Source organism: Fonsecaea erecta (assembly GCF_001651985.1).
Source record: "Fonsecaea erecta strain CBS 125763 chromosome Unknown Scaff6, whole genome shotgun sequence".
Classification (NCBI taxonomy): domain Eukaryota; kingdom Fungi; phylum Ascomycota; class Eurotiomycetes; order Chaetothyriales; family Herpotrichiellaceae; genus Fonsecaea; species Fonsecaea erecta.
This window is the reverse complement of record NW_017387249.1, coordinates 1,762,894-1,785,408: the sequence shown is the minus strand read 5'-3', so window position 1 is coordinate 1,785,408 and position 22,515 is coordinate 1,762,894. Positions and strand designations below refer to the sequence as shown.

The 22,515-nt window shown below is 52.7% G+C and overlaps 10 protein-coding genes across 10 annotated transcripts; 6 read left to right on the top strand and 4 right to left on the bottom strand.

Moving 5' to 3' along the window:
- Positions 1 to 203: 203 nt before the first annotated feature.
- Positions 204 to 1,163, top strand: AYL99_07675 (hypothetical protein; the record flags this gene model as incomplete). Its single annotated transcript, XM_018839184.1, has 1 exon — positions 204 to 1,163. The coding sequence occupies one exon, from the start codon at positions 204 to 206 to the stop codon at positions 1,161 to 1,163; it is 960 nt and encodes a 319-aa protein (XP_018691952.1).
- A 740-nt stretch (positions 1,164 to 1,903) lies between these two features.
- On the top strand, positions 1,904 to 2,849 carry AYL99_07674 (hypothetical protein; the record flags this gene model as incomplete). The annotated part of the gene is made up of 2 exons (XM_018839183.1): positions 1,904 to 2,227; positions 2,313 to 2,849. The coding sequence occupies 2 exons, from the start codon at positions 1,904 to 1,906 to the stop codon at positions 2,847 to 2,849; spliced, it is 861 nt and encodes a 286-aa protein (XP_018691951.1).
- A 323-nt stretch (positions 2,850 to 3,172) lies between these two features.
- Positions 3,173 to 3,614, bottom strand: AYL99_07673 (hypothetical protein; the record flags this gene model as incomplete). Its single annotated transcript, XM_018839182.1, has 2 exons — positions 3,173 to 3,276; positions 3,365 to 3,614. 2 exons carry the CDS (start codon positions 3,612 to 3,614, stop codon positions 3,173 to 3,175), a joined length of 354 nt encoding a protein of 117 aa, XP_018691950.1.
- Positions 3,615 to 4,092: 478 nt separating this feature from the next.
- On the top strand, positions 4,093 to 5,265 carry AYL99_07672 (hypothetical protein; the record flags this gene model as incomplete). The annotated part of the gene is made up of 2 exons (XM_018839181.1): positions 4,093 to 4,390; positions 4,451 to 5,265. 2 exons carry the CDS (start codon positions 4,093 to 4,095, stop codon positions 5,263 to 5,265), a joined length of 1,113 nt encoding a protein of 370 aa, XP_018691949.1.
- A 234-nt stretch (positions 5,266 to 5,499) lies between these two features.
- Positions 5,500 to 6,888, bottom strand: AYL99_07671 (hypothetical protein; the record flags this gene model as incomplete). Its single annotated transcript, XM_018839180.1, has 4 exons — positions 5,500 to 5,721; positions 5,818 to 6,704; positions 6,762 to 6,782; positions 6,837 to 6,888. 4 exons carry the CDS (start codon positions 6,886 to 6,888, stop codon positions 5,500 to 5,502), a joined length of 1,182 nt encoding a protein of 393 aa, XP_018691948.1.
- A 1,680-nt stretch (positions 6,889 to 8,568) lies between these two features.
- Positions 8,569 to 11,496, top strand: AYL99_07670 (hypothetical protein; the record flags this gene model as incomplete). The annotated part of the gene is made up of 1 exon (XM_018839179.1): positions 8,569 to 11,496. The coding sequence occupies one exon, from the start codon at positions 8,569 to 8,571 to the stop codon at positions 11,494 to 11,496; it is 2,928 nt and encodes a 975-aa protein (XP_018691947.1).
- Positions 11,497 to 12,939: 1,443 nt separating this feature from the next.
- On the top strand, positions 12,940 to 14,043 carry AYL99_07669 (arginase; the record flags this gene model as incomplete). Its single annotated transcript, XM_018839178.1, has 1 exon — positions 12,940 to 14,043. The coding sequence occupies one exon, from the start codon at positions 12,940 to 12,942 to the stop codon at positions 14,041 to 14,043; it is 1,104 nt and encodes a 367-aa protein (XP_018691946.1).
- Positions 14,044 to 15,125: 1,082 nt separating this feature from the next.
- On the bottom strand, positions 15,126 to 16,968 carry AYL99_07668 (hypothetical protein; the record flags this gene model as incomplete). Its single annotated transcript, XM_018839177.1, has 3 exons — positions 15,126 to 15,424; positions 15,556 to 16,245; positions 16,317 to 16,968. 3 exons carry the CDS (start codon positions 16,966 to 16,968, stop codon positions 15,126 to 15,128), a joined length of 1,641 nt encoding a protein of 546 aa, XP_018691945.1.
- A 985-nt stretch (positions 16,969 to 17,953) lies between these two features.
- Positions 17,954 to 19,787, bottom strand: AYL99_07667 (aspartyl/glutamyl-tRNA(Asn/Gln) amidotransferase, B subunit; the record flags this gene model as incomplete). Its single annotated transcript, XM_018839176.1, has 2 exons — positions 17,954 to 19,416; positions 19,466 to 19,787. 2 exons carry the CDS (start codon positions 19,785 to 19,787, stop codon positions 17,954 to 17,956), a joined length of 1,785 nt encoding a protein of 594 aa, XP_018691944.1.
- Positions 19,788 to 20,284: 497 nt separating this feature from the next.
- AYL99_07666 (hypothetical protein) lies at positions 20,285 to 22,276 on the top strand (the record flags this gene model as incomplete). Its single annotated transcript, XM_018839175.1, has 1 exon — positions 20,285 to 22,276. One exon carries the CDS (start codon positions 20,285 to 20,287, stop codon positions 22,274 to 22,276), a length of 1,992 nt encoding a protein of 663 aa, XP_018691943.1.
- Positions 22,277 to 22,515: the final 239 nt, after the last annotated feature.

The following is a 22,515-nucleotide window of genomic DNA, read 5'->3' as shown; positions in this document are numbered from 1 at the left end:
GGACATGTACTGGACGTGTACGAGGTACTGGACAGTACATGCGACCCGTATCAGTCCATGCCCAAAACTTATTTACACATACCCCGTGCAAGGCGAGAACCTCGACCCTAGGAGGACATTTAAAACTTATCGAAACTTCACAGCGCTTCGCTCGGGATCCACTGGTGCGCAGAGGGGTCCATCTCGTGGCATTTCTGAAGATCATGTCTGATATTGAAGCACTACGGACAGAATGGAGGACATTATATTCCAAGACTCTCCCCCAGATGGCGAAAGTGAGAGATGCTGCTCAGCCTGTATGGCCCGTGACCCTTGACCACTGCTTTGCCCGCATCATCCTCGACAGCGTAATAGGCAACGGTCAACAACAATGGGACGTGGTGATCCAGAAACCAGCGATAAGAAACATGAACGAGCAACAATTACGTGATGCAATAGCACTAGGAGAGAAGATTCGAGCTGGAGAAATCGACCTTTCTGGCTTGGACGAGACGAGTTTACGATGCAGAGGCAAGAACGAACGGAAATATGCTGAAACAACTGCTAGTGAAGCGAGTCCTCAGCAGGGGTTGGCTAATGCAGGTCGAAAACGGACCATAGGAGAGCTTGACCATGCTGCCCAATCGACAGCAACAAAGAGCAGGAAGACGGAGAAACGCCAATCAGTGCTCACCTTTGGACAGGCTGAGACTTCAACAACCGGAGTCAGCACCTCGGACCTCGCGAAAGGGAACCGAAACTCAGCAAAGGCAAATCAAGCCGATGAGCAAGAGTTGAATCGGACCCTAGCTCGTATCCATGCCCATCCATCACTGACGACGTATCGAAAGAAGCTCTATACAACTCTTCTTTCTGTCCCACGTGGGCGCTACACGACCTACGCCGCGATCTCAGCATATCTCAAGTCTTCAGCCCGAGCGGTTGGCAACGGGATGCGCAACAACCCGTTTGCTCCTGCCGTGCCATGTCACCGCGTTTTAGCAGCAGATGGGAGTATTGGAGGATTTCAAGGTGACTGGGGCAGGGATGGGAAACATGCGTCCAAAAAGGTTGAACTACTTCGGAGCGAGGGAGTTCGATTCGATGGTCGCGGCAAGGTCCTCGGCGAGCCATTCCGGGAGTTTCAACAGTTGGAGCATTTTGAGGACGGCATTCCGCCCTAGGTCCTTCAACAGTGGACACGGGTAACAGATCTGAGTGGCACTACAGGAACAGAATGAATCAACCCCCAGTATCCAGGAGCGGCCTCCTGGTGCGTTGTTAGGCCATGGCAGGAGCCACCCATTCAGCTACATATCTCTCAGTCAGACAGCTCTATCACGCCCTTACACCTTACCACGCCACTTACACCAGACATAGATATCCACCTGTTAGCCTCACAGCTTGGTGCTCGTGTGAGAGTGTCGATCTCCCGGGGACTCCGGAACAGTGAAGACCTACAGGGAGACACAAACATCTCCTTCAAAGCTTGCCTTGTACTGTTCATTTTCCACGCTATCCGAGCGTCAGGTGCGGCTCACCAAACATGGCCTCCAAGTTGCTGCGGAATTTCGGTATCTTGACTAGGGAGGAGCTACTTTTAGCAGCAATTGCACGGCTAAAGCGATACCCCTTCAGTACGGACGACGTCTTTTCAAAACTGCCTGATGAGATCCTGGTTTGGATTCTGTCCCTGATCATCACAAGACGTGTCTATCTATACCAGGAAGGCTGCTCAAACATCCTCCGCAGCACTGCGTCCCTTAGACGAGTGTGTCGTCGATTTCGAACCCTGGTTGATGAATTGGTGTTCAAGACTCCCATCCAGGAGATCTTCCTGGTAGGTCCTATTTCGGGCGACTTCGCGCAGATGACGACCATATATCAACATTACCGGAATAGTCTTTAGGCAAGGCTGTCCAGAATGAACCTCGGTGCCATGCCATCGAAGGCAGTCGTGCACTTCCAACCATGCCTTGAAGTGAGTGAGTCACCGAACTGGTTTTCGTTTCGAAGCAACGACCCGGCCGTGCAGTTGGAGGACGCTGTCGCAGCGCAGAGAGCCATCACATCGCACTATGCTGCAGCGCTTGTCCTGTCCCGGATCATGGACCAGGTCATCAACAGACGGTATTGGGGACGCTGTCCAGCCACTTTCATATTAGTGTTTCATGAGGTCGACATGACATGGTTTCGAGGAGACCAATACTTTGAGGAGAGGCACCGCCATCCGGAGTTCATGCCTTTCGTGAGTTCCCCTCAAATGCTCCTGACTTTACTCATTCTGTTCTTGAAGGCATCCAATATTGATCCGCACTGACAGACGCTTGCAGTGGGATTCACAAGGCATGCAGTTGATCCTGAAGGAGTGGCGATGGATTTTTCGACGCCCCGGTAAGGATTCTCCTCGGCGCATCCAGGTTATCCTCCCGAATATTGCTTGGGCGACAACTTCCAGCACCTTCAGTGAGCAAGAAGCTGGCAATATGTGCGTTCACGATGTCAACCAGGCTTGGGTACCAGCCGATGATCCGGCAGATGGAACGGACCAGCCTTCAAATCGGTTTGAAAACGGAATTCTGATTCGCATACCAGGGTTCCCGCGTCCCGTCAGCTTCCCTGGAAATTCGCTTTATGCAAGGTGGCTGGGGATGTCGGCTACCGATACTTCAAAGATCTTCTGCTTCACCGTTCGTGGGTTAGCGGTAGGGACGGAAAACCCAGGCGGAATAGCTGTTCTGGAGCGGGTTTACCAGCCGGCCTTGGATTCTATTGAGTATTCGGACGACCCAGGTATTCACACAACAAACGCCGAAAGGGCGCGTCGGCACCACGCGGTATCACTGAGAAAATCAGTGAGAAACTTTTGAGGGTATGCGAGAACCCACGCGAGCGAAGACGGCAAGACAGTATCGGCGATGCTGCCTTTGGCTCTGCTGGCGCGATTCCATTTCCTCAAAAAACTCGTTGCTCATGTTGTGCCTAGCTGGACTGGCATCACGTTTGACGACCACACACCGAAGCCTTCTTCCTATATCACACAGGGCAACCCATGGCAAGAACTGCCAACTTGGAACATACAATTTTATTCTGGTGCGGACTTCAGGTCCACGCGCTGCTCAATCAAATCCATGTTTGAGAGCTTCCTCATTTTGTGCGTTCCTCCAGAGACACAAAATATCATAATTTGCCGTTATAGAGAAGCCGCAGCCTCTACTGCACCAATTCCCTTGAACGCCGCCTTGTTTGTCACGACGATCTCGACTGGATATTTCCATTCCATAAACTGTTTCCACCCTGTGGTCTCTCGATTAGCCTCCTCCCCGGAAAGAGTCTTGCGCAACAGGGGGATTCCCAGTGCGTTACCGGATACAATATCACATACCCCAGTACGCAAATTTCCTCCCAAAATATTTCCCGACGTAGGGGACAATCACCATAGACAATAACAACTCTAGCTGTTGCAAGCTCTCTTTCCACTCTCGCTCTGCGTCTGACTCTGAGTATTCTTCCTCTTCGCTCACGGTGACCTCGTCGGAGTCCGGTTCGGACGGTAAGGAATCCACGTCGTTGTTGTCGTCGGTGCTGGAGGGAGGTTCAATGAAGGATGCAGCTGTACCATCTGTTTCGGACATGTCGGCGACGGATTGTGATAGGGTTTGTCGCCTTCAGCCAAGGACGAGCCGCTCGAAGAGAAGAAGCTTAGGACGAAATCATGGCAGCAGCCCACGACCGATGGGATGAATTAATAGACTGGAATGGCTGCGTTGACTGCGCGATCAGTGAAGTGGATGGGCGAATGAAAGTCGGCGAGGCTACTATGGACCGACACTGTTTTGTCTGACAAAATCAGATCTGTATGTCAAATAGTGGCAGATTTGTCAGACCGTAGAAATTAAGTGACGGCACGTGCCATGCGTCACTACAAAGTCTTTGGCCTTTATTTGACTCATTATCATGCTGCGTATTATTTGAACAAAAATCCCCGAACTCGCACTTCTGATTTCCACACATCTTCTTGAATCTTCTCCCACAATTCGGGTCAAGACAAAGGAGGATTGAGCACCCGTATATCTTCGTCTTATCTGCAACATACTCAAAGCAACACGAATCATGGCTGAAGTTGTGCGTAACGCCACACAAATCCCCACCTTGCACGCAGATGCCTCCTCAGTCGGGGAACTCAATCTGAAACCTCATGCACCTCGCCCCACAAACAGGAAGAATTCAGACGTGACTGACACATCGTCTACTCTCTTACAGGAACACCCTCAACCAGCCCCCTTACGAAAACCTCGCAAATCGGTCGCATTCAGCGGCGACAGTACCATCATGGATGAAAATGGCGAGATCTCAGAGGCTCCCTTGTCCGGCGCCGAGGACAAGGTCACGGCAGAGAAACACTCATCACGTATGGATGTTCCGGGAACCTCAAGGAGCACATCAATACTGACACCTTATGAATGTACAGCGCCCGACGACCAAGCTGTCGATGAGATGACGGATATGTTCGCCGGCCTCAACAAGAAAAAGAAGAAAGCGACCAAGTCGAAAACAGAGGACAAGGAGGATGGCGAGGCTGCCGCTCCCGGCACCGGTGCTGAGGGCGACTTCGACGCCTCCGTCCTGAAGAAAAAGAAAAAGAAGACGACCAAGCCCAAGACCGAGGGAGATGACTTCGCCGAAAAACTCGCCCGCGCCGGCCTTGCAGATGCAACGACTGAAGAGAAGGAGGAAGCTGCATCACAGGATCAATCAGGGGATATGACCCAGGGAACTGGGATCTGGGCCCACGATGCCACATCCCCGATCTCGTACGAGCTTCTCCTGAAACGATTCTTCTACCTTGTGAACGAACACAACCCGGACATCCTGTCCTCCGGCAGCAAATCATACAAGATTCCACCCCCTCAATGTCTCCGGGAAGGCAACAAGAAGACCATTTTCGCCAACATCGCTGAGATCTGCAAGCGGATGAACCGAAACGACGAGCACGTCACCCAGTTCCTGTTCGCCGAACTGGGTACCAGCGGTTCCGTGGACGGGTCTAAGAGATTGGTCATCAAGGGCCGATTCCAACAGAAGCAGATCGAGAACGTCCTGAGACGATATATTGTCGAGTACGTGACGTGCAAGACATGCCGATCCCCCAACACCGAGTTGAGCAAGGGTGAGAACCGGCTGTACTTTGTTACGTGTAAGTCATGTGGCAGCAGACGGTCGGTCACGGCTATCAAGAGCGGTTTCACAGCCCAAGTCGGCAAGAGAAAGAGGCTCAATGGATAAGCCTGAAGTTTCGAGGTCGGGTTGTGGCGGGCGGATGCAGTCGTTTGCCGCCAGGGAGGGGTTGGGTATGGCATGGCGTAGAGAAAAAGATACAATCCCATGTGAAGATTAGGCATGAGCACGCCCAAGAATGGAAAACCAACTTGATGTGGAGCACACAGGAGGTTACAGCCGTATCGCTTACGAAGATAACGTAGGACCGCTACTATCATTAGAAATGTCATTGTCCCCGTTTCATACCTCCCGATGGGAATTTCCACTGATAAACGCAGAAAAGGCTGCTGCGTTTCGTGTCTGCATGAAGACCGTCCCAGGACCCGAGAACTTACATATCAGGCCCTCGCCCGAGCTGATTCCGGAGATGATCCCGCCGGAGGCGACGCGTTCGAGGACGTACTTGCAGTTCCAGGCAACGAGGTGGCCGTTATCGATAATGTATTTTTCGCCATCAACCAGCTATATCAAAGTGCGGGTTAGTCTGTTGGAATGCCTTTCTGAGGGGAATTCTCGAAGCTTGAGTACAGCCGGCGGATAGAGGGGATGGGGACTTACATCTTTCCTCAGTATCGCTCCGAAGGTGGACATCCACAGTATGCCAATGCCGGACATCTTGTAGACAAATAGACCCTCGCCGGAGAACATGGCTTTGCTGATCGACTGGCTCTTGTACTCTTTCACCACCCCTTGCGTGCACGCCAGAAACGCATCGCGCCCAACGCTCCACGTCTCGTTCCCCGTGAGCCGCAGGATCGAGATATCCCCCAGTGTACTCGGCGCGAATAACACCTCGCCTGGCCCGGTGAACGTCGAATGCGCCATTTCTCCACCTATCAGTAATTTCTTGACACTGAACTTAACGTTGCCTTTCAACATGACCGAAGGGCTCATCGCGATCATCACCCCCGGTTTTGCCGTCACCGGGCACCCCATAGCCAATTGTATTGTCAATATAGAATTTGAGTCGCGGTGTGAGATGCGGTAAGATCCTCCGTTGAAAGTCCCTACGTCGTCCTGTGTCGTAGCTTGCACGCCCACGAATTGACCTCCCTGAGGAACCCCAACGAGGGTAGGCCCCTCAGGCGCTTTCATTACATTCGCCATTTCCTTTGTAAGTTTCTGTAGGTGAGGGGATCCGACTTTTTCTTCATTTTCGTCGAAGGAGCTGGTCGGACCATTATATGAGGGTTGTCGGTGGTGGATCGAGGCATGGTCGAACGTGGTTTTGTAGGCGGGAGCTGAGGCAGGGACCGTAGAATAGTTGAATGGTCGTTGAGCGGTAGGTTGCTGAATGGGAGGAGGCGACGGAGTCTGGGCTGCTAGATGGGATGAGGGAGGGGGAGGATATGAGGCATTCTGCATTGACGGCGACGGCCCTGACGGCGGTGGAGGGAAGAAACTGGGCGGCGGGGACTGTTGGCTAGGTGGAGGAGGAAATGAAGCTACATGAAGTCAGCCTCGCAAACGACTTGGGATGCAGATGTTCTTCAATGTCGTACGAGGTCCATTGGAAGGTGGTGCTGGAAGCCGGTTAGCGATTCTTCAGGCTTGAAGCACAGTGAATGATTTCATACGAGGAAAATAGGCTCCTTGCGGCTGTCCTGAACCGGGAAGAGGATAGGACATGACGATAGTGGTCGCAGGGGAGTTACAAAGGGGAGAATGGCCGCTCAATGAGAACAATAATACAGCAGAGAAACTCGAAACCAGACTGCGGACAAGACGTGAAGCTCAACTTTTGCGTGACAACCAACGAGGTCGAATAGACGGTGTAAGTCTGTTCATCAGAGTTGGAAGTCTTTGGTCAATGGCACGGCGACTTGAGATCCCGACAATGTATTTATATAAAGAACATGATCAGCGCAGAAGGACACGAGGTGAGCAGTTAGCCGCCATTGTCCATTCATCGGGCGGCTTCTCCATCTCACCGGCGAGGAGACGCTTGGTTGATCGTGGTGTTGCAAAGAGGACGCCATGTGGTTGGTTGGAGGATGTTTCGGTTGGGCGCCTAGAGAGCGAGGGGCATTGGCGAGTCGGGAGCCGAAGCCAGAGGCAGGCAATTGCCCCGCAATCGCTATCGGGAGACCTTCTTGTTATAATAAATAATACTTGGTACTTAGAAAGAACTGACCATGATCCTAGGTACCTAATTAGCAGCTTAACCGCTCACCCTGGTGTCGCACCGAGGCTTGTTTGGGGAACCCTGAACCTCCTACCAGCTCGTCAGATAGGCTTGCCAGGTATTTCTGCAGCTTCTCACAAGAGGCCAGGAATCCGCACTGCGTTTCTCTTGACAGTGGTCACCACAATATGTGTGTCATCCAGAACGCCAGATCATGCTGTTGCTGGACACAAATGACTAGTCAGGTGTCACGAGCTGGCTGTCAAAGCAGTCGATATTCCGTCAACTGAGGTGCGTGCATATAAAAAAGGAGGAGAGATACGTGTCTGATCAGTGAGAGCTGAAACTCAAAGTAACCTTCGAAGTGGCGTCTCGTTGTTGCTTGACTCTACAAGGGGATGGGAAAGTTGTCAGCCAGATGGAATTTGACGCGAAATTGGATCCATATTATACTCGGCGCTCATGCTACCAGGCTGTCTCTCGAAGCCCCGAAGGCCCTATGGTTCGAGAGGGCAGGGCTAGCAGGCTAAGCAATAGGCACAACGTGCACGCTAAAACCCCACAATTGTTGATTCAGGGGGGCGTCCATCCCCCCTAGAGCCTCCTGGCATAACTTAGTTAATCAGGCTCTCCGGGATGAGGCTCCTGACCACTAAAGGCACTCCATCACTTCCTAATGCGGCCATGGTTGTTGCTAACAAGCTTCCATCGGGCGATGTTTGATGTGCAGTGACGCACTCGGCAAATGTCCAGGGCGTACGACCGGATACTCGCCTCGAGGGACTGACTCTGCATCCGCTGCTTTCCCTAAAATCCTTCCTGGGCCATTTATCTTACCTGCTTTTGTTCCACTGCTCCGATGTTCCCGGCCTGCTATCGGCGCAGGGACATTTATCATTATCACCCTGCCGTGGGCATCTTTGAAAACGCAGGGTCCAATACTCTCTTGCCGATCGCCGCCCTCAAACCCAGCCTTGAACTATTCCGCCACACCCCCCTTTACGCGAACCCCAGGAACACAAACAACAGTCTGAATGCGCCTCAGGATAGTGTCGGGGAGAGAACACAGGCTTGGATCCAAGTCGGTGTCATTATGTTGGGCTTAGAGAAGATTATACGGCGTGCTCGGATAAGAATCCCCGTCCTCTGACGGTCACCTCGACCGGCCACGACAACATACAGAGATGGTTCAGCTTCAGCAAGAACCGGCTTTCAGCCGACTCGAGGTCCATTGGAATGGAGGCCTCATCGCCGCGTCCATTGCAGTGTCCCTTTTGGGCGCCTTCACCTCAACCCAGATGATGTGTCAAGCACGAACTTCGCGGTACTTCTCAGGCGTCTTGGTTTGGACTATACTGGGGAGTTTGACCTTTGGCTTCTGTTCCATTTGGTGCCTCCACTTCATCGCGATGTTGGCCTGCGAACTTCCTCTTCCGATCGGCTTGAACGTTCCCTTGACGGTCCTCAGCGCGGGCCTGGCGGTTATATTCACATTCCTGGCCCTGGCGGCCGACCTTATGCGCGATCGTTATTTGCGCCTTCTCAAAAAACGCAAAATGAGGGCTGTCAGACGGGGAAGAAAAAAGGAAGCAGCAAGGCAGGATCTCAATGACAGCTCAGATGCTCTTCTGGGAACACGGGTCTCGGGCGAAGGTGAAGAGGCGCAGGAGCATGCCAACGGCTCTGCCGACCACAGTCCTCCCAGCCGTGACAGCGGTGCAAGTATGACGCTGGGGCTCTTAGAGGATCATTTCGCTGGCGGGGAGCCTATTACTAGCACCACCATAAGATCATCGCGGTCCCCTGTGGGAACCGTTCGACAAGCTTTCTCCGCGCAGAATGAGTTGCCCCTGGAAGACGATTCTACTCGCGACACTGAAAGCTACCAAAGGAGTTCGGAAGAAGGGGAGCGTTCTCGACGGTCCTCGTCAACGAATCACTCGGACGGGAGCAGCCTCGGTCTCCCTGGTTTCATGAGCTTCAAGTTCAGGAAAAGGACAACCACCACAACGAATGTCCTCTTCGGGATCGGTGAACTGCTGTACCATGGAGCAACTCTGATCAACTTTTGTAAGGGTTTCATATGGAGCTTGGCAATTACCACTATGCACTACGTGGGTATATTGGCCTTGGAAATCCCCAGAGGCCACGTTACGCTACAGCCATTGATCGTCCTTCTTTCGGCGATGAGCAGTTGGATGGTGTGCACCTTAGGATGTATCTTGATGCCCCAGATCGAGGTCAACCTAAGCCAGCAGCTCATTTTCTCTGTGGTAGCGGCAGCAGGGGTTGCCGCCATGCATTTTACCGGGATGTGGGCGACTACCTTCTGGTCCCAAGCCGCACCAACCACAGAACGTGGCTATCCCCCAGACCTGGCAGTTGCTGTCACCAGCATCGCCATTCTGACTTGCTTGCTTGCGAATGGTCTTCTCGCCCACTCGGCGACGGTGGCTCGAAATAAGCTGGCTGAAATCGTCCACACTCGAAGAAAACTCTGGGCCGCCATCGCTCAAAAAGAGAACGCGGAAGCCGCTGCCGCCGTTAGGAGCGAGTTTATAGCGAGCGCCAGTCATGAAATCCGGACGCCCTTGCACCAGCTCCAGGGTTACAGTGACTTGCTATCGCGCACGGAGCTCAGTGAAGACGCTCGTCTGCTCCTCCTCGCCATACAGCAGGCAACGAGATCACTCTCCATGATCACGGCTAACGTCCTTGACTGGTCTCGGTTGGAGAAAGGAGAGGCTGTCTGTCGGCCAACGAGCATTGACCTCCGAAAAGTGTGCGAGTCGATCCTGGCGATATTACCAAACAAGGACGAGGACTTTGGGACTGAATTGATGATTGTCGTATCCCCTCACGTACCATCCTCACTTTTCTTGGATGAGACCTATCTTCAACGGATCCTGATGAACTTGCTGACAAACGCTCTGAAATTTACGCAATTTGGCTATGTACTTCTCTTGGTGGAAGTCAAGGACCTGGACTTAGCTATCACTGTCCGAGATTCCGGATTTGGCATACCAGAGTCGTTTTTGCCACATCTTTTTGAACCATTCAAGCAGGCCCAGACGCGAGGCGCTGAGCGAGGGACTGGCCTCGGCCTGGCCATCATCAGGCAGCTATTACAGAAAATGGAAGGGGCAATTGCTGTGGAGAGCAAATCCCATCAGGCGGAGAATGTGGGAGCAGAGAAATGCGGCAGCACGTTCACTGTCACGATCCCAATCGATCCCGCGCCCAACACACCCGTCGCTCGGAACCCTCTCGGTCCCAATCGGCGGATCGCGTTGCTGCAAGACTGCAATGATCGATTTGCGGAGGGACTGCAACTCGCTTGGAACGCTTTTGATTTCGAATTGGTCCGAGCAGATCCCGATGATGAGATATCAGAGTCTTTCGGCTTTGTCTGGACAGACCTGATGTTTCTGACCAGCAACCCCAAACTCCTAAGCCGAATACTTGACCTGCGACATCACCTTGTCATCGTGTCATACGACTCTCAATCATTGCTTGACGAGTCGTTGGGCTCGGTCCCTCCACCGCACGTCATCCCGGTCAGAAGACCATTTGTATGGCATCGTATGGTCGAGAGTATAGTTTCGGCGGCTCGTACTGGTCGGTCATCGATAGATCGATCTGTCAGGTTCGCCCCTGTTGTCGACGTGGTGGACGACAACCAACCCTCGCGGGCAACGCATGAGACCAAGACGCTGAGAGGCGCAACCGTGCTCTTGGTCGAAGACAACAAAATCAACCAAAAGCTCGGGGTGAAGATGTTGAACACGCTTGGCTACAAGGTTATCGTGGCAGATGATGGACAAGAAGCCATAGATAAGCTTGTCGAGCATGACCATGATATCGACATCATCCTGATGGACCAGTCGATGCCGCGGATGGATGGCATAACGGCCACGAAGAGGATTCGAGAGATGGAGAGCCAGGAACTACTGGGACCCCTTAGTCGCACCAGGCGACCCATCATCATGGTCACCGCTGTCGTTGGGCCGGATGCCCAAGCACTTTGTATGTCGGCAGGGACAGACGCATTCCTTCCGAAGCCACTGGCCATGTCGAAGCTCGAGCACACGTTGAAGAAGTTCCTCGGCTGAGTATATTGGACTTGGGCATGAAGCTATCTCCCCATGGGATATCCTGCCAAGCCCCATTGTCACCAGGCTTCCCCCCTGGCCCTTGAGCGGATCAAGTCTTCTCGACGCGAGGAGGACAGAGAACTCATCCCCATGAGCTCGTGTGGAACGAGTGGAGAGAGGTGACCGCTTTCCGGCGTCCTGCAAGCATCGCAGATATTTTTTCTGCTTCAGTCACGGACGGGGCGCTCAGAAGATGGCCGAATCTGGCTTTTACCTAGAGAGCAAACTATCGAAACAGAAACCAATGTCAGAGGGCGCAGCAAATATAGTGCAAGGGAAAACCTGGCAGCAGAGAGTTTAGACGGCAAAGATAGCGGACTTCAGCATTGTGTTTCAGGGTCAGCTGGTCAACGGCAATAGGAGGCCGACAGATATTTAGAATATAGAAGCCTGAGAGCGACCGGGTTTATGAGCCCACTCCGCCTTTGGAAAGATTCCCATTACGAAATCAGAAATCAAAAAGCCCTTTGTACCACACTTTGAAACTTGCCATAGGTGCCATGTGATGCATTTGCACGGACGTCTGAGCACGAAAATTCTTCGTGATCTGATCGAGGTTGTTTCTGTTAGCAATGGAATATGCCAGCCTCGCCAGGAACTGTACTTAGGGGAAATGGAATGATAAGGCAGGATGGAATGTCACTTAACGACTTAGTCTGTGCTACGTGTACGGGTAATCTTGCGCTTAGGGGATATCAACCCACAGGGCTAGTGAGGCATATCCTCGGCGGTGTCGATGGGATGTGCAACCCCACGTATGCGGGCATGCTCTCAAACCCATGCTCGTGCCTAGTGCCTCGATCAGGGAGTTTCACCGCCCCTGGAGACATAAGCGGGAAATTATGAGAAGAATCGGTGAGGGCAGTTCAGTAGATATTAGCGAGTCTCCGAAAAGAACGGGAGCGGAAGAGGCGGGGGGGCGAAAATAGGGCCAGGGTCGAGGGATGGTGGCGGTGCGGGTGGGATGAAAGATGGAGATTATGATGACGGCGATGGTGAGTGAGGGAGAGAGAGAGAGAGTGTGTGTGTGTGTGGCTTCCAACAAAACTTCTGACGGGCCACATTATAAAACCATCCTCCCTCCTTTGCCACCCCTTCCAGTTCACCACCCACATTCTTTTGGTTCCTTTCTTTATTCTCTCCGTCGTGTCTTTACGGTAAGAGGCAGAACAAAAATAAGACAGATCCTGTACATACATACAGACGGCAAAAGTGCTTCGTATTTGTTTCTTTGGAGTCGATTCTTTCGCAACCAGTGGGCACGATCCTTTTCATCGTTCCAGGATATACCAACCACTCAACAGTGTGTGCTTTGACCACGTTTTCGGGTCACGCCCTCCTTACATTGCACGGTCCAAACCCTCACCCGCTTAGACCACCGAAGAAGATAACCCTGCCAAAATGCACCCCAAAGCCCCCGAGAAGTCTTCCCCTTCGACCACCACCACTGCTACCAACGGTCACACGAACGGCCACACGAACGGCACTTCATCCTCCCGCGAGTCCTCAGACAGCAAGTACGATATGAATTCGCCCTCGACCATCCGTCAAAAGTTCCTCCCTGACCCTTCCGACTTGGGCGTCGTCCTCGTTGGCTTTTCTGGCGGCCAATGCAAGGAAGGTGTGGACGCTGCTCCAACGGCATTGGTCAACGCGGGATTGCTCAGCCAAATTCGGGATGAGTTGGGATACAAGCTCCATGGGGATAGTGAGGTGCGCAACTTCAACGAGATCCGCCCTGCGTCCGATGAACCATACAGAGGAATGAAGAACCCCCGCTCCGTCAGCGCCGTCACGGAGCAACTTGCTGGTCAGGTCTACGAACAAGCTCGCCATGGAAGAATGGTCTTGACTCTGGGAGGCGACCACTCCATAGCGATCGGCACCATCGCGGGCACGGCCAAGGCCATCCGTGAACGGTACAACGGACGTAAAGAGATCGCGGTCATCTGGGTCGACGCTCACGCCGACATCAACACACCCGAGACGTCCGACTCAGGAAATATCCACGGCATGCCGGTCGCGTTCGTCACGGGCCTTGCGCATTCCGAGGACAAGAATATCTTTGGCTGGTTGCAAGAAGATCAAATGCTCTCGACCACCAAGCTTGTCTACATCGGACTGCGGGATGTGGACAGAGGCGAAAAGAAAATCCTGCGAGACCACAGAATCAAGGCCTTCTCCATGCACGACATCGATCGCCATGGAATTGGAAGAGTAGTAGAAATGGCCCTCGCCCATATTGGGACTGACACTCCTATTCATCTGTCTTTCGATGTGGATGCCTTGGACCCCATGTGGGCACCCAGCACAGGAACGCCGGTTAGAGGAGGCTTGACGCTGAGGGAAGGAGATTACATTGCCGAATGTGTCCATGAAACCGGGCAATTGGTGGCCATGGATCTGGTCGAGGTCAACCCTGCTTTGGACGTGGCCGGGGCGACTGAGACGGTGAGGGCCGGTGTGAGTCTAGTGAGATGTGCACTGGGCGATACGCTGCTATGAGGCTGCGAAGACCGACCCTCGAAAAGCGATGCCCCCACTACCCGATGGCATGCAGTATGGATAGTGCATACCTATCTCTCCTTTGAGTCCTGATATGATTTCGAGGACTACACACGACGACGACCTCCAATATGAGACCTTTGTACAGGACAGGACAACGGAAAAGGAAAGGATGGGAGGGAGGCTTCAACATGGACGAAAGGGGGACACTAAAAAGCCTTCGGAATTATTACATAAGGGCACCCAAAGGGATACACACGAAATTCTTACCTAAATACCTTTACCCCGTTGATATACCTGATATACCCCTTTCTTGGAGACCTGTATCGAGTACGAGGTACTTTGTAATATATGTACTAACGTGATATACACTCCGAGCACACATACGTACCTTATACCCCTACCCATACCCAAACACAAACACAAACACAAATGCATACATAAATATATAGTTATATGTACGTATACAAAACCATAGAAGAATTACATTCCGTCTGGACCTGGGCCGCTTGAAAACAAAACCCCTCTACCACCGTAGGAGGTGAACCGCCTCAAAGATGGATGGATAGCCGGGGGGCAAGATTCGGCCTACTTATTACACTAACCACATCACCATCACATCACATTATGTCCCATCACGTCTGTCGTGTGTCATGCATGTCATCGGGGGGATAGCGGAATCATCATGACATTATCGGCAATAAGCCGATGATGAAAAGAAAACACTATAGACTCCATAGGGCAATGTGTAAATACATGGTCCATACGCATAGTTATGGTCAGTCTTGTTGATTGTTGGGCCGTGGGCCTTTTGTGTTCCACCCGCTGGTTATGCTCCGGCAGCAGGAGTCAATGCAATCAGATAGAATCTATTGCTCTGCCTGACCACCACTGCTTTGCTTTGCTCCCCTCTTGCCCCGTCGTGTGATCTTTGAGAGACAGACGGACAGAGCTTCGGCTGTGATAGAGCAGTGTTCTCCTACATCGTTAACCACGTTGCCTCCACCGAGTCCAGTCGTGTCGTGTCGTGTCGTGTCGTGTCGGGAGGAACAACATTAGTCGACACCTTTCAGCGCGCCAGCCTACGACACCGTCCTCCTCGGCTCGAAGCAGAGGTCGAGGGGCCCGAGCCCGAGGGTAAAGTGGTCGTGGGTCCCCGTCAAGAGGGACTCTCCAGTTTCTCCGTCCGCCAGCCTGACGTCGTACTTGCGGATGATGTTCGCGGTCAACAGACGGATCTCCATGTAGGCCAGGTTCTTGCCGATGCAGTTGTAGGGGCCGGCGGAGAAGGGGTGGAATGCGTCCTTGTGGCGGATGAGTTCGGGGCGGGAGAAATGACGCTCAGGAATGAATTCTAGTGGCTGGGGGTAGAGGTCGGGGTCTGTTTTGGAAGGGGTCAGACTGATTGGTATATCAAACACGAAGAAGTAATCAGAGTAAGGCAGGTCGAAGGCCCAAAGAAAGTTTCGAAGAAGGGGGCAAGGGGGTCGCAACCAGAAATTTCAGACTCACCTCTCCCCATCACATACTGGGGCATCTGGATCACCGTGTTTCCCGGGATATACACGCCCGCAATTTCCACTCCTTCTTTTGGTGTCTCTCTGAACACTCCACTGGGCACAGCAGGGTTCAGTCGCAGTGCCTCATTGATCGCTCCGTTCAAGAGCGGTGCGTCCTTGATTTTGAGGGCGTCAATTTTCTCCTCAGGCTTCGCCAAGCCATCAAGCTCCTCTCTCAATCGGTCAATGAGACCTTTCTCCGTAGCGATATAGTAGAACAAATGCACCAGGGTGGCTGCCGTCGTGTCCGAACCAGCAACGATAATGAGCCGGCTGTCGCCCTCCAACATGGGTTTCTGAGCCTTCTGCGTTGCCGGGTCTGATTTGTTGTAATGTTCGATCAACGTATGCGAAATGTCAGGATTCTCTAGCTTGCCCTGCATCTTCATTCGCTGTTCAAGCTGTTCAGCGCAGTAATTAAGGAACCGCCAGTGATCTGTGGTTGCGCCGGGAATGGTGAGCAGAGTACGGAAGAGCCAGCACGGCAGCCAGAAGCCGAGAACGTCCATGCCGTCATTGAGCAACTTGATGGCCCAGTGCATCTCTCCAGATTCTAGACACTGATATGAAGCACCGAAGGCGAGATCGCCCATGACATCGAAGGAGTATAGGTTGAACCATTTCGACACATTCATCGGGCCGCCTGCATGTGGAGCGTCAGTTGTATCCAGGTGAAAAGGTTATCAAATGCAAAGCCATTAGGAAATAAAGTACCTTTTGACTCCTCCACCTTCTGGAGAAACAAGTCATTATACTTCTGCACCCGATTCTCGTAGCCCCGAAGTGCCTTGTCACTGAATGCTGGACTCCAGATTCTTCGCCGTCGATCATGCTGCGCTCGATCCCGGCACGTATGCATGGAAATTCGTGGGGAGTCCGCATCATACCATTCGCTTTTAGTGCATCTGGATTTAACGCCAGATATGACCTCCACACCATCCGGGTGGGTGACAGAGATACCATAGGGGTCGAGCCGAACGAATTTGCCATACTTCTGGTGCATGGCGAGCAGGTGTTTGTGTAGATTCCTCTTGCCTGCAACTCGGAAGACCAGATCGAATCTTGACAGCCGCGCCCAGTACGGACCAGGTATCTTATTCAACGGATTGAAGAAGAGACGGTAAACGACGAGACTGGTGTAGAGGCCAGCCAGATACAGTGATGCGTATTTGGCGGTAAAAGCAACGGCCTCTCTAGTGGGAATATTGCCATAATGTGATCTAGCAACAGTCGTGACAATGCACCCAAGAAGGAATGCTTGAAGGTATCGTGTAGGGTATAGGTAATGTTCACCAAGTCTGAAGAAGAAAAGGTGAGATGCCACGCCTGCCGAGGCAACGATCAAGGGCAAGTAAGTCACCGACATTGTGCAAGCAGGCCTTAACAGCCAGAAGAAATGGAAGAAAATTATGAGATGAAGTATATTAGCAAAGGTGGACTGCCGTACTTTAAGAAGGATTCATTTTGTGATGCCTCGAACTGGACATGTAGCCTCAGGCAAACACTCTCGGTTCGACGTCCCTCCGATCGTGTCGATTGCTTCCAGCATGGGAGTCCTAATCATGTATTGAGATCAATCTGATTGGAGATTGTTTGAAGCGGAATATCCCTGCACGGAGAGTGAAGCTCCCAGCATCTCTGGTTTTGGACGCAACGGGAGCAGCACTTCCGAGACAAGTGGACTCCCTGCCGCAAAAGTGCAGACTTGGCCTCCAGATTCCGTGCCGAAACGCGGGGAGGCGTGAAGCTTACCCGAACCTTGGTGATGTCGAGGTACTCGAGTCAAGCTGACTCGACCACATCGACAGAGACTTCGTTCAACATGCACGCTGTCATTGTAACCGCAAAGACTCTCGTGACTGTAGTATACTCGAAGCTGTGCAGACACGAGTCATGTAAGCATGAAGTCGGGATGGCGATCTCCGGCCCTTGACGTACTGCGTATTCTCACCATGACCCATTGGTAATAAGATCAAGACGCCTGTGTGTCAGCAAGTTGCCCCTTGCTGAGTTAAAAGGTGGGCGAGCCTGGTCAGAAGGAGCCGAGCAATACTTGAGCGTGGCCGTGCCTCTTGTTAAGAATAGGTGCTGGCTTGAGGCAAGCGCAAAAAGCGGCCGCGTGTTTATTGGGGTTGCAGAGACAGCATTTTCGTTTATGGCGGGCCTTAAGTCACTAGCAATCCGCAAATGGAGAACGACAAAACTAGGACGGGGCCTTGGTCTGGAGCGCAAAGGATTCCGTTATCTTCAATGGGTTGGTCGCTGTCTCCTTGGGTATCTTGGGCACTCCTTCGATATCTCCCCTTCGCCGATTAGATGGACGACCAATTATTCTGGCGCCTTCGAAATCATCAACGGCCACCCAAGATCAATTGGCGAAGCGTCTTCTCAGCCTCGGGAGCACGCATGTCGCCCTTTCGTGGATGTCTCATCATTTGTCCCATGAGGAACTGCAACTTTCCGACTTTACCCTTGTCGACAATGTCTTTGACATGCTGAGGAAACTTGCCGATTATTTCTCGTGCAATTGCTTGATAAGTATCGGCTGACATCTCTGTGAATCCCAATCTTTCTTGGCTGATGATATGTGAGACGGGTCGTTTGTCGCCACTATAAATGAGTCTGAGGATCTGTTTGGCCGAGCTCCCTGTAATCTGATTGTCTTTCAAGCGGTAGATAATTTCAGCCATCGACCTGGAGGAAACGAGATTGTCACTCCATTGTTTTTCCTCCGTGGAAAGTAGAGCACCCAGTTCATGCAATACCCAATTTCCAACGGTTTTTCCGTGATCTTTTGGCGTCGTTGTAAATCGGCTCCTGGACACCAACTCATCGACAACGTCTTGAAAATAAATCAACCGCTCGCCGTCATCAAGCGAGACCAGGGTCATCGCATCAGTGAAACTAAGGCCGTACTGTTGGACTAGGATCACCACCAAATCGCTCGCTGTGGGGGGGAGGGTCTTCTCAATCCAAGAAATTAGGTCGCTGCTGATGTAGAGTGGAGGAATGTCCGCATCGGGCATATACCGGTAATCTATCTCACCCTCTTTTCCTCGGAGTCTCTTTGTTTCGTTGGGGCTCGTCATAGACCAACCTCGAGTCTCGCCTTGCACCACGCCACCGGACTCGAGGATCCGGATTTGGCGGTCTCTTTCCGCCTTGATTGCATCTTCAATGCCTTTGAAGGTGCTCAGGTTTTTGATCTCTGTACGTTGGCCAAGACCGGTCACGCCGCTGTAGGCAAATGGCCCGTCTGGGGCGCCTCGACGACGAACGGAGACGTTGACATCGGCTCGAAGGCCGCCTTGTTCCATGCCGGTGGTGACGGCGTCAACAGCGTAGAGAATTGACTGAATCTTTTTGACGTAGATGGCTGCATCTCGCGGAGAATGCAGGTCGGGCAACGATATTATCTCGATCAAAGCTTGACCACACCGATTGAAGTCTATCAGCGCCGTGTTGCTATCATCCTCCTGGGTTCTAGCGGTGTCCTGTTCCAATTGCACCTGTTTGATGTTCACCGCGACAGTGCGATTTTCCGCCAGTCCATCTTCGGCGGTCAACACGACACGACCGTTCTTCGCGAAGGGATGGTAGTACTGCGTGATCTGGTAGCCCGCCGGCTGATCGTGGTAGAAATAATGCTTGCGATCGAAATTGCTGACAGGCTCGATCGTACACTCAAGCGCAGTAGCCGCTCGCAGGGCGGGCAGAATGACCGCTGGCTGTAAGACTGGGAGGCTACCAGGCAACGCGATATCGAAGGGGGCGATTTGACTGTTTGGAATGGTAGTCGGCGCAGTTATTCCAGCTGTCCATCATCAGAACCGATACCCTAGACAGAGATGGAAAATCCTTACGTGAGAACAACTTGCGAGAAGCATTGAGCTGAGCATGGATTTCAATGCCCACAGTTAATTCCCAGTTCTCCAGTATATCCGGGCTGTCAGTCGCTGCCGGAGTGGATGGAAGTGTCCGAACTGCCTTTGCAGCATCTTTCAACTGCTTGCGGAGGGGACCGTGGTCCTGCTGCGACGACGGAGGCTGAGAATGGAAGCCGTGGGAGAGAGCTTGAGGGTGCCATCGGATTGGATTCGGAGATGTGAAGTTAAGGTAACGGCTGGCAGTCAGTGGCCGAACTGCAAGCCGCTGTCGAGTCCATCTCGACCATCTTTGGTGCATAGGCTTTCGGAGCACACCAATACGAGCAATACAGAAGTCGTCAGCAATGGTCTAGCAGCACGAAATGGATCATTGCTAATATCTGTCAGATGCAACAACCACAGCGATGCCACCAGTGCTTCTTTGCTCCGCCGTACCTCCTCCGATGACGGAGAAATGATTTTTCCGGAAACCAAAAAATTCCGAGGCCATGAAGTCAACCGACTTGTTTCGTTCGTCATTATTCTTTTGGAATTGTATTGTTGCACGAGCACAGGTGTCTGCCCCCATGATTCTTTTCCTCCCGGCTACATTAGGATGGCAATGTAAGAATGTTTGACAAGCAGGGACTATCTCTCAAACGGCGAGAGTTGCTAGCCTTGCCGTCTGCAGCTTGAACTTGGGGCAAACACTTCCATTCCCTCCTTTATATTCCAAAACAAACAGTCATAACAGGTCGACATTTCCAGAATCCGCTCGTATTCGCACACTCAAAATGACCTTATGAGATCTAGACCATGAGTCTCAATTATTTTCGGTCCTTGGGGGGCTGTCAGCCGCCCCAAAACGCTTGGGGCCGGCTAGCAGCGAAACCCTCAATGCTAGCTGTTAATACTGCTCTGGGCCTGTTTCTGGGCGTGGGCCTGCTGTATATTGCAAAGTCTTATCTGCCTTCGAGCAAGACCTTCAAGGAGGAGGCCGCAGCGGCGGCTGACAATGATCACCCTGTGCTCAAGAACCATTCAAGTGTCCGGTCATATAAAACAAAGCACGCCGAATACCCCTCGATAAGGACCTTCTATCACCCTCATGCTCATGCCGAGAAACTCCAGGCTATCGCAGATCTACCTTTACTAGTTTTCATACACGGGTTAGGTGGTTCTCTACCTCAATTTGCGCCGCTGCTGGGGAGCCTGGTCAATATAGCGCCATGCTTTGGCATTGATTTACCCGGCCATGGCATGTCCTCCTTCTCCCCCAAGGACTATGACGCCTATACCATTGAAGCTTTCTGTGACCTTTGGCAGACGGCCATTCAAGGTATTTGCGAACAGCACGGGCACAAGAAAGTGGTGTTCATCTGCCACAGTATGGGTTGCTCTATCGCCGCAATCTTAGCGACGTCGCCATCATTCCCGTTGCGTATAGAAGGATTTGTTGGCATATGCCCCAAAGCTACGCCGCCCTCACCGTCCGAGACGGCATCGGCGAGGCGATTCCTAGCGCTCCCTGATGTGGCGCTCAATATATTGAGGGTCTTAGACCGCAGAGGCGGCGTCAAATCCAGAAGTGTGGAGAGGATGGCAGGCAAGGCTGCCGGGATAGACCTTCGCCGCCTCCAGTTGGCATTTAACAAGGGCTTCAAAACACCAGTGTGGAAGCGCTCTGCGTTGGGCTGCCTGCCGCAATACGACCCTTCAGGAAGGGCCATGGGTGGCTTGCCCGGAAAAGACACCTGGGAAAGAATCCATGTACCTCTGTTCCTCATTGCAGGAGAGGCAGACGCTGTGACCAAGCCAGCGGAGGTTACAAAGATTGTTTCTTTCCTGAAGAAGCTCGCGGTTGGGGAGGAGATCAATGGAAGCCCTGGAAGCAAACCGCTTCCTACCGACGGCCCTGCTCCAGAGCAAGAGACATCGGACGCCTCAGCTGTCGACCAAAGCAGCCCGACTGCGGATGAACGCAAGTTCGGCACCCTGCCATCAACAAGCGAGATGTCCAGCCACAACTCAAAGATTGTCAAAACTGCGATCCTGCCATCCCCTGCGGCCCACGCGCTGATGTACGACCACTCCACCTACCGCACGGTTGCCGGCCTGATCGAAGACTTCCTCGCACGCTATGTGTCTCCCGAACTCTCACTGGGGTGGCAACTCCAGCAACTCACCACGTCGGGAAAATGGGACGTGAAGAACCTGGAGAAGTGGAAGAAGGTCCTGCCCGTCTCTGGACCCATCGGCCACCCGCCAGAATCGGGCATCTTCCGCGCCATGAAGACGCTGAGAGAGCAGGACGAAATCCACACGCCGTCAGTGTTCGTCAAGAAGTGGAGTGACCAGATCTTCGCCGTCATCGATATCTCCCACGACTCCCCCGTCTACGAGACCCAGGCCCTCGAGCGCGGCGGCATCCAATACCACAAGTTCCCGACCGTGAGCAAGGTGCCGCCCACGGTCGTCGAGGTCGCCGATTTCATCGCCCTGGTCGACCGCCTGCGCCTCGAGGAGCCGCACACCGTCCAGGGGAAGACCATCGGCGTCCACTGCCACTACGGCTACAACCGCACGGGCTTCTTCATCTGCTGCTACCTGATCGAGAAATTGGGCTACCGGCCACAAGACGCGATCGAGGAGTTTGCCGCCCAGAAACCGCCGGGCATCAAACACGACCACTTCATCGATACATTGTTTATGCGCTATCACGTGGGCTTGAAGAAAGCGCCCACATTCATCGACTCCAGGAACGGTTCGGTATCCGGGGTGGAGTCCGTGCAGTCCATAGATTCATAGAACAGGGGACATCTGGGGGCCGGCGGCTCTTTGCTTGAATCCCTCGAGGAGTGGAGTTCGCACTTCCTTTCTGGGGTTCCATTTCTCTCTGTACGGCTATTCTACTAGGACCTTCAGTTCAGTGCGTTCTTTGGTCGACAAACCATTTGCCATTTCGAAGAAGCACTGAGCACTTCGCCTTCCTTCAACAATCAAGCGAGTCCTACATGGAAGAATTTCGGACATCTGCTCTGTGTTCA